This window comes from Nicotiana tabacum, chromosome 20 (genome assembly GCF_000715075.1).
Source record: "Nicotiana tabacum cultivar K326 chromosome 20, ASM71507v2, whole genome shotgun sequence".
In the NCBI taxonomy this organism is placed as follows: Eukaryota; Viridiplantae; Streptophyta; class Magnoliopsida; order Solanales; family Solanaceae; genus Nicotiana; species Nicotiana tabacum.
Genome location: NC_134099.1, coordinates 105,882,582 through 105,893,403, shown reverse-complemented (window position 1 = coordinate 105,893,403; position 10,822 = coordinate 105,882,582). Strand labels below are relative to the sequence as shown.

The following is a 10,822-nucleotide window of genomic DNA, read 5'->3' as shown; positions in this document are numbered from 1 at the left end:
GGGTACTACAGATATAAAAAGAATCTAATCATCATCTTTTATTACAGTAAAATAGCAGGTGCACTAATCATCATCTATGAGTGGGGTCCAGGGACGGACCATAAAAATCTACTGTATTCAATTTTATACTGTATTTCTGCAAAAGATTATTTTCACGGCAACAACCCGTGACCTCTTGGTCACATGACAGATACTTCACTGGCTAAGCCAAGACTTCATCTTTTATTAGAGTAAACATTAAAAACATGTGTACTGAAATGCATTTTACTTTAGTTGGATGAGTCCTAAAGCAATTTACACTTTCTTTTTATCCCTTTCTTTTTGGACCATTTTGGTCAAAAACTCCTCTGGTTGCCTATAAAAGACCACCATCCACTTGTTGCGTTACAACATTCTAGTATTCACTACTGTAACACCGTATCTCATATCTCTACTTCGTGTGTGTGCCGTCTCTCTCTCTCTCCTTCTCTCTGTATGTATATACGTACACAAACATATATATGTGTGTGTGAGTGTGTGTAACCGGCTGTTCCGTTTCACCCTCTTTCTCTCTTTGAAATCCAGCCCCTTTTGAAAAACAACTTTCAGATTACGCCAACTCAAAAGTAAAGTAAATCAACATTTCAAGAATCGTGCATAATCTAAAAAGTGATTTTATCTTCTCTGTTTTTTTATTACTGAGATTAGCTTTTTATCTTTTTCGTTTTTGGGTCATCTGGGATTTAGTTTTCTTGAAGAAAGATTGAATCTTTCTTGTTTTGGGTCATCTGGGATTAAGTTTTCCTTGAAAAAGATTGAACTTTTCCTGTTTTTGGTTGTGTGGGATTAGATTTTGTGAAGTGGAGTGTTGAGAAATTTGTCATAAATACATAAATTTTGGTGTAAAAGGAAGGTGTTTTTTTAGGGGGGATGAAGATGGTGAGGGGTGAAAATGTAGTGGGGTATGAGGGGGAGGTAGAGGTAGAGGAAGAGGAAGAGGAAAAGGAAATGGAAATGGGAATGGTGGGGTCTCCTCAACAACAGATGAAGTTGGTGGTGGTAGGCTATGCTCTTACATCCAAGAAAACTAAGAGCTTTTTGCAGCCCAAGCTTGTAGGTCTAGCTAGGTAATTAATTCATTCATATCTTCCTCTCTTTTTTTTTGTTTGTTTTGTAAATCATGACATAACTCTAGAGAAATTTGCCAATATTTGTTGAATTGCAATTACATTGGCTGTTTCTGTAAGAAATTAAAATAAGTAGAGGTGGATACATGATGTAGAATAGGTGCATTCCAAGTAGGTACAATCCAGTAACATACTCCCTATGTTTCAATTTGTTTCCAATAGTTTGACTCGTCACAAAGTTTAAGAAAGAAATGAATACTTTTAAAAGTTGTGATCCAAAACATGCCATAACATTTTGTATGGTATAAAAGCTTCTCATTTAGAAAATATAAAAATGTGTCATTCTTCTGTAACGGTCTGATAAGAAAATATTGCCAAACAAGGTGGAGGAAGTATATAGTTTTGTACATATATGGGTAGAGTGGAAAGTTGTGGATTGGGTAGAATCTCATATTCTATAAATATCCTGTTTTTGAATGCTTCAAATCTCTGCTTTTCTGATTGGCGGATCTAACTCTTTTATATCAGGTTCAGTGGAATTGCCTTTTTTAGGGTCAGACCTTCTACACATATGAATTCATGTGTGTATACATATACATGTACGTATATTATGTGTGTCTGTATATATGGTTTTGATATGTTGGCATATATGTGTATGTGTGTGTATATATTTTTACATGTATATGTATATGCACGTATAAAATACACTGCACCAACTTGTTGCTGGAATTGTTAACATGTTCAAAGAACTGCAACGTCTAATGAGAAAGCACCAACTTGTATATGCACGTATAAAATACACTGCACCAACTTGTTGCTGGAAATGTTAACATGTTCAAAGAACTGCAACTTCTAATGAGAAAGCACGGATTAACTGGAACTAGAAATGATTATACATACTGATAGACTTCATCGAAATTATACTTACTGATAGATTGCGATTGATTCAATAGATTGCGATTGATTCAATTCTTTTTAAACTATGCTATTACTTATATGGTTTTTCTTTTGCTCATTTTTTTGGATGGACTTGTGTTGTTCTAGTCTCACACTATTATCAATGCAAATTCAGATATAGCGATTTGTTTGGTAAATTTATCACTTTTCCATCGCAATCATGTGGCTAACCATGATCCTGCATTATGTAGGAACAAGGGAATACTATTTGTTGCTATAGATCAGAGCAGACCCCTTTCAGATCAAGGTCCTTTTGACATTGTGCTCCACAAGGTTAGTTCATTGTACTCTCGCTGATGTTCCTTCATGCACTTTTTCTTGGGTTATATCTATCTTTTCTGTTTATTTGCACGTATGTATCCCATTAGTTTCTGCCCAGGGAAAGTCGCCAGTGATATTTTCTTCACTGTTCCTGTCCTAAAATGTATGAGCTTACTTCAAAAAGTGCTAGTTCTTTTTGGTAGATGTTTGCTTATTATTTGTATATAAACTTTTTGTGCTCTTCTTCATTGCAGTTGTCAGGAAGCAAGTGGAGCCGTATTCTTGAGGTTAGTTCATATCAAAAGCTTTCTTTGTCTGCATTAGTTACAGAATCCTGTATATAACAGCTTTTCTTCTTTATAAATAGAATCCTGTAGATAGCAGTTGATATGTGTTATTACAACAAATTTGTAGATACATTAGGGGGCAATATTTTTGGCAGTGATTGGTGGGCGACCGGCTGATTTTTGCTTGTACTTATTCCCATCACACATAAGCTGCAGACTGGTTGCACTTTCCACCATTATGAATCATGACTTGATAATTAAGGTTGAAGACTTGTGCTTCCAGCCAAGTTGGAATCTTTCTCTTTTATAGGCTGTTAGCTGGTTTATTGGAGAGGATTCTTGGCTTCATGAAGTGATTCCTTTTCCCAAAGCTGATTGTGAATTCTTATATTAGCCTCCATTTCAAAAAAGAATCCTTATATTAGCTTTACGAGGAGAGAATTTACCTACGTTATCAAAAGATGAGAGGGTTTTCCTAATTAATATTTTTAAATGTTTGTTATTTATAGTGCAGCTTTGGTCTTATGTTATCTGTCTAGAATAACTTTCTTTCATTTGCTTTCTCCGTTAGATCCTCTGATCAGTTTAGTTTAAAGGAGTGCATATGGAAACTCCTTGTGAATTCTTCTCCTAACCACTTTACTTTTTCAATGGATAGGATTATAGACAAACACATCCACATGTCGCGGTCCTTGACCCTCCAGATGCCATAGAGCAGGTATATAATCGCCAATACATGCTTGAAGATGTTGCAGACCTGAATTTGTCAGACAGCTATGGTAAATTTTTCTATTTTGTATATAACCTGCGATAACTGTTGTTATGAACTTACGATAAGCTATATGCAGTTGCTGCATTATTCTAAAAAGGGTCGTCTGTTGATTAGTTGTGTGCACAAAGATAGTCAATTTACAGTTCTGTAGATACTGAAACAATGAGTAACATGTTTTTGACTGCATAACAGGCACAGTTGGTGTTCCGAGGCAGTTGGTAATAGAGACTGATCCTTCATCCATCTCAGATGCAGTGAATAAAGCTGGTCTTGCACTACCTCTTGGTATGTCTTTATTTGGTTGTTGCATATTTACGATTGCTCAGCTGATCTATAGCCAGTTCTTGGAACTTCCATAACTCTTATAAGCTTATATCCTCGGCGAAGGTAGGGGCTAGCCATCGGATCTTTACTAGCTGTGGATACAAATCTATGAATAAAATGGGAGGCAGCATAGGGATAGACTAATTGTTTTTGCGGCTGTTCTTTTATCTGAATGAAGTTGTTTATTTTCTCAGTAGCGAAGCCTTTGGTTGCAAAGTCACATGAGTTGTCCCTGGCCTATGATACACTCTCTCTTCAGAAACTTGAACCCCCGCTTGTTCTGCAGGAATTTATCAATCATGGTATGTATTCATTTTCAGGTTATATTTGTTTTTCTCATGTGTAGTTTTGACTGAATTAGTGAGGTGGTGATTCTTTGTAAATTTATGCCTGTAGGAGGTGTGCTCTTTAAGGTTTTTATTGTTGGGGAAGCTGTTAAAGTTGTCAGGCGTTTCAGTTTACCTGATGTTAGCAAGCGCGAGCTGTCAAAAAGTGCTGGGGTTTTCCATTTCCCTAGAGTTTCGTGTGTTGCAGCCTCTGCAGAGGAAGCTGATTTAGACCCTTGTGTTGGCGGTAAGCTATTTTTTCCATATGAATTTAATTACATTGTATTATACATATTGGAATATATCTAGTGCGCTTTAGATATATAGGACACCTACTGGAACATAGATATGGCTCCCTCTTTGTTGCATAAAGCATATAAATTTTTTAAACATTTGATTCCTTGTTTGCAAACAAGTGGAGGACTTCAAAGATTCCTCATCCATCTAATAGAACTGTCATCCATCTTTGAGGCCAATTTAGCAAGACATCCAAAGAGTACAATTTGAATGTTTAATAAATATTCACACACCTCGAGTGTGCTACGACTTTTAGAGATAGTATGGTGTATCTAAAAGGTCAAAATTAAAAAGCACGTCATACTGTAGGAAGAGACACTCAATATCTAATAGCTACTGTTTTCGTGCTACTATCTATTTTTGCACATAGCTGCCAATAGGGTTGAGATAATACCTTGCAAAGGTATCAGACTATCAGTTAATGGATGAAATTGCAAAATTACATGAGGAATAGAAAAGGACTTAGTTAATTCTGTTATGTGGACTGGGAAAAAAGACGGGTTGATCTACATACCACAAGAATAGAACTTTGATAGACTAATTTTGGAAGAAGAGTCTTGGTCTAAGTACCGGGAGAGAGGATAACCACTGAATCAGTTGGCTTAGCTCTGAAAGCTAAGTGATGAGAATCTTTCTTCACACGTTTCCAAAATTTCTCGTAAACTGATTGAGCTGCTGATTGCTCTAGTCACCTAATCTTGTTGACTTGATTAAATCGTAGAATTTTTATGTTATTTCTCACATAAACCCTTCTCAGTTTTGCCCCTAAATCAATTTCTAGTCACATAGCTTCAGAACAATTGTGCGAAGCGTCTACGTAATTTTATTTGGGATTAATCTGACATTCACTACGGTTGTCATTTAACTAAAACAATTGTCGTTATGTGAGATTTACATGGGGCTCCTCTCTTATTTGCATTATGAGAAACATACATAGGATGGAAAAGTAGATGTAAATTCTCTACTCTTTGGTATACTTCCTGTATACGGGAGTTCTCTCCCTTTTGATTAATACAATTTACCTTATCCAAAAAAAAAAAGGATGGAAAAGTATATGGAGAAGGAAACATTCTCAAACGATCTCAGCTATCTGCGTAGCTGCAATGCTATTGCTAACCAAATTACCTTTAAGCTCTTAATTATGTGCTTTCTGACCTACTCTCTAGTATATTTAACATCGCCTTAGTTGGATAGACCATTGATCTGCTATTAACCTTGGTCAATACTAGGCTTTTCTGGCTTTGAACGCCTATATTTACTCTGGTCTTGCATGCTGTGGGATGCTTTTATCACCAATTTCTACTTGTAGGGCTTGTAATTTTTTGATGCAAAAGTGTCAGAATGGTGTTAACTTATCTGTATTTATCCTCTGCAGAGCTTCCTCCTCGACCATTACTTGAGAGGCTTGCTAGGGAACTTCGTCGTAGACTGGTATTTCTCTGTTCATTTTCTCGCTTTTCCATAAGGAATAATAATAAAGGGAGCGACTGCTTTGGCTTCCTGTACATGCTCTTTGTTCTTATCTGTAAGTTCTTGTTCCATTGCAATGTGTCGTCCAGGGTCTCAGGCTCTTCAACTTGGATATAATTAGAGAGCATGGCACTAAAGACCGCTATTACGTGATAGATATCAATTACTTTCCCGGTAAGTTGCGTCTTCATCAGCGGACTTACCTTTTCCTTGGCATATACTGGTTTGGTTTAACATTATCCACCATTCCTTGAAACCAATGATTGTGACGATTCTTTGCTATATAAACTTCAGGTTACGGGAAAATGCCAGAATATGAGCACATATTTACAGATTTTCTCCTGAACCTGATGAAGCAGAAATGAGAAGGAAATCCTCCGCAATTACAACTCAAATGTAGCAAAAAAGAGGATATCATCCAGTCAGGAGAAAACATACATGAGTGCAGTGCCTAAAAGCTGTTCGAAGAAGCGGTCAGAGAAGCAGGAAAAGAAGTTGCAACAACTCTCTGAAACTGCTGGCTGAAGGTTGCTCCTTGGGAACCTTGCCCCCGTTACACAATTCCGACATCCATGCCTGGGCTCCACTTTTTTGTTTTAATATTCAAAATTTTAGGCCATTTTGTTCTTTCTTGTTGTTGGGTGGGTTTATCACAGGGGAAAGACATACTGTGTCTGCATTCTCCTAGGGGTGATCTTTGGTTGGTAGTGGACTGAAGAAGTTGAGTCCCTGATAAATGTTTTGTGAAGAGTGAATGTATCTAAAGTACAAACAGTTTTGCTGCCAATCCACCTTGTAAAAATGCCTTTTACAGTAGGAATATGCACTCTGTACCTTTTTGCTCTTTTCCGACTTCGCTTTTCGGATAACTGAAAAAATGTATATGTTATATACAAATTTGTACAAATTTCTGGTGCGGGCTAGAAGTGAAAATACCCCTAATCCTAACCCATTTCTGGTGCGGGCTAGAAGTGAAAATACCCCTAATCCTAACCCGCCAAAATACGGGGTGAAACCAATCACTGTTGCTGATAACATGGATAAGTTGTTTATACGACTGGTTGCATTACATTGATTGTGTGAAAAGTTATTGTGGTGATCAGTGTAAATACATTAAATACAATTAGAATTCTTTCGTTTATCAAAAATATTTGTTAAAATTCAAATTCTAATAGATCTATAACGATCTATGATTCATTACTAATTAAACATGATCTGTTACAATCTCTTCTTTGATGATCCCTTTAACTCATGTACTAGAATAGTGAGTGATTTGATAGGAGAATAGAATGAGGTACCTGAGGCCGAAGTATGGCCCAAAGTATGATCAAATATGAACACAAGGAAATAATGAAGTTGTTAAAAATTAATTGTAATTCTTTAACGAAGATTAAAGTATTCTCATGGTAATATTTTTTATTAAATAACAAATGTCAATAATAAATAAAAGAAAATATGATTTTTCAAGAATTAATTGTAATTATAATTTTGTCCAACATACAACGTTATGAATGATTGAAAAGTCAATTAATAATTTGTCTTGGAGTTTCATGCTTTATATAAATATAGATAACATATAAATTTTATAATTATTATAAATAAAAAGTTTCAATTCTTTCGAATTTGGTTGAGGTTTTTCAAGTTAATGAGTAAATTAAGTCAAGTTTCTATCTCTTATTAATTAATACATTTACCTACTCAGTTGGTTCGATTTTTTCCTTCTTCGTGTATATTCATTTGTTTTTGTTTTTCTTGTTTCAGACAAGTTCATTTTTATAACTCGTTTTTTTTTTCTGAATTAAATGGTTCTGTTTTTCATTAAATGAAATATTTGAAGTTGTTAATTTTTAAAAAGATTAATTTATAAGTTTGCATCTCAAAAAATTAGAGGAGTGAACTTAAAATTTCAATCAAAAGTAACTTTAAATAAAAATATTGATGAATTTTATTACTAAGTTTATGGTATCCTATTAAGTTTTGATTTTCGGTCACCGATTTTATTGAGTCACCTCTAATCATAGTTAAACGTGCCTCAATTTAAAATACTTTTCTCTAATGTGATACTTTTCTTTAATAATCTTTGAAAAGCAGCATCTTTTGCATTTTCAATAGTTGAAATTTGGCTATTCATATTTGCATCCAGGGACGGAGCCACAGTATCAGGGGCATATGCAGGAATTTTTGTAAGTGGTGTCAAAATTTATAGAAGAACTGGAATGTTACTTTGATTATCATACTTTTAGACAAGAAATAACCTTAGTTTATTGATTTTGTTGAGTCTTAAGTTAAAAAAGATTTTGAATTCAATTCTACTTCATCACAATTTTTAACTACAAAGGCTCTCTCAAATGTTAAGTAAAATGTGCTAGTTGAGATTTGAACCTTTGACCTCTTAGAGCAAAATCAAGCACAACCAACACACCAAGGCATAATTTATGTTAAGTGGTGTCATTCTTTCTTACTTAACCGTTTCCGTACAGTATTAATACATATATTTAGTAAAATTTTCTGACGAAGCGGTGTCGCATGACACCGCTTGAGGAAGTGTGCATCCGCCCCTGCACAGTACGTGTTACGGGTTCGGCCAAACCCAGTAATTTTGTCCAAATCCTATATTTACCGCAAGAAATTCATTGAATATGTACAAATTCTTAATTTAGAACCCAGTAACTTAAAATAACTAAAATTTCGAACCCAGTAACTTCAAATTCTGGCTCCGCCTCTGTTTGCATCTATATGAATATGAAGGTTTAGAGGTCAAGCATTAGGGTTGTAGGTTAGGGGGTAGTAGAGCTTTCCTTACTTCATACCGGGGGTGAGGCGGGGTTGGCTTAGGGTTGATCTTAGATGGCTTGCAATTTATGTTGAATCCACGCTATCTTTGTTGTTTATCTTAGCATCGGGCCTTAGTTACTGGTTACTGTTATTGCATGTCATTTATCTTTTGGCTTTTATGCTTCTGTTACTATTACGGTTTCTACTAGAGTTACTAATGAATTGTCTTTTTTTGTTTTCTGAGCCGAAGGTCTATCGAAAACAGCTTCTATGCCCTATCGGGATAGGGGTAAGGTCTGCGTACACATTATCCTCCCCATATCCCACTTTGTAGGATTTTACTGAGTAATTGTTGTTGTTATTGTTGTTATATTTGCATCTATATGATGGTTCCCCTTTATATTACTTGGCGACAATTATTTTTTTAAATTTTTTTATAATGATGGTGTTTGAGTCAATTTGCGGTTACACTTTGAATATTTACTATCTTCCACCCTATACGTAACAGTTATTTCTCTTCTTCCATGTTAACCAACTTAGAGCTGGAATAAGAAATATTACATAATAATTAAATTTCAGTCCCTATATCTTTTTTTGGAAAATAATTTCTTTTAACCAATAAAATACTGAAAAAAAATATTTTTATCGTTTCTGAGGGAAACAGTTTTATGACAAATATCTATATATTATTAAAAGGAGAGGAAAAAGCTCTCTCCTTAAGCCAAGTGGCAGCCTAGAAAAAAACCACTTGGCATAATTGGTTATTTTGTTAATAATTAGTTATTGGTTATTGTTTTTGAATTTAAATATCTATAAAAAATGAAAATAAGAAAAAAAAATTAACAATTTAAATTGGGGAGTAGTTTCTTCCTAATATATATATATTAATTCACTCATAGATTTTCTTCTAAATTACATAGAAATATGGAGGTAAAAAATTAATTAAAAAACTATAATTGGAAAAAATAAAAAATATATAAAAACGTAAATTGAGATAACCTATGACTATTTATACTTTGAAGTAAGTTAAAATATAAAATAAAACTAAAATTTACTTATGCTATTAAAGATTTATTGACTTCAAAAATTAAAATATTCAAGCAGTAAAATAAGATCTTACATAAAGTAAACAATTATTTATAAGATAAGAAAAAACTTAAATATTTATATCTTCTATATATATTATATTAAAAGGAAGGTAGTGAGGCATGACATTAAGCCAAGGGGCATATTCAGAAAATGTCACTTAACATTTTTAAGACATAATCTAAATAGATTTTTAGACAAATTTAATAAGGATTAAAACAAATTAGATTTGATCAAATTTAATTTATGGTAGAAATCAATTAAAATTGACTCACATTCTTATAGTAAATAAATTTTGATAGCTTTCCAAATATAATTATTCACTAACCACTTGATCTGTTTTCTTTTCTTTCATTTCATAATTTTATTATTTTTAGAAATAGTACATAGAGAAATAAAATGATAATGAAAATATTATCATCAGATATAATGTGTTCAAACAAATAAGAAATTAACTTTTATGATTAATACTAAAATAAGAGTGGTAGAAATAGATACTAAATTAAACAAGCTAATGAAAGCCACATAACAATGTAATAATATTATTTATTGAACAATAGAATAGCAAAAATAAGGAATAAATAGAGAGAAATTAATCAAATCTTTCATCATAAAGAAAATGATAAAACTTATTTAAATTTGAGAAGAGAAAGTTGTTATTTATCTATTATGATAAGAAATATCATATTGTGGATAATACCATGCAACTTATGTCTAACAGATAAAATCTATATCTATCTATAATTAAAAGTAGAAGACAAAAGCACCTCATGAAGCCAAATGACAGAACAATAGAATGACACATGGCATAATTAGTTATTAAATTAGTTATTGGTTATTCTTTTTAATTTAAATATATCTAAAAAATGAAAATAATTAAAAAAACTACCATATATATGTATATATATATATATATATAATTGGTTATATATATATATTAATTGGTTACTTTAATTTAATTAATAAATATAGATTTCTTATCTATATCTATATTAATAATTAACTATAATAAAGAAAATAAAAAAATAAAACAAAAATTTAACTACTCATTCAAATTGGGTGGGAGTAGTTTCAAGTTGGAATTTTTAAATTATTTTAAAATCAAAAAGCAAAAAAAAAATAAAGCTATAAAAAACGGAAAAAAACAGAAGAAAAACTACC

The 10,822-nt window shown here is 33.0% G+C and overlaps 1 protein-coding gene across 2 annotated transcripts; it reads left to right on the top strand.

The window, feature by feature from the left end:
* Nucleotides 1-386: 386 nt before the first annotated feature.
* Nucleotides 387-6,644, top strand: LOC107813251 (inositol-tetrakisphosphate 1-kinase 3). 2 transcript variants are annotated; one of them, XM_016638490.2, is made up of 11 exons: nt 968-1,106; nt 1,635-1,705; nt 2,255-2,336; nt 2,579-2,611; nt 3,270-3,390; nt 3,576-3,668; nt 3,902-4,009; nt 4,104-4,280; nt 5,706-5,761; nt 5,890-5,974; nt 6,095-6,644. In XM_016638490.2, the coding sequence occupies exons 2-11, from the start codon at nt 1,686-1,688 to the stop codon at nt 6,163-6,165; spliced, it is 846 nt and encodes a 281-aa protein (XP_016493976.1). In that variant the 5' UTR covers nt 968-1,106; nt 1,635-1,685; the 3' UTR covers nt 6,166-6,644. The 2 variants fall into 2 exon arrangements, with proteins under 2 accessions (XP_016493975.1, XP_016493976.1); XM_016638489.2 differs by lacking the exon at nt 1,635-1,705 and having other exon boundaries at nt 387-1,106.
* Nucleotides 6,645-10,822: the final 4,178 nt, after the last annotated feature.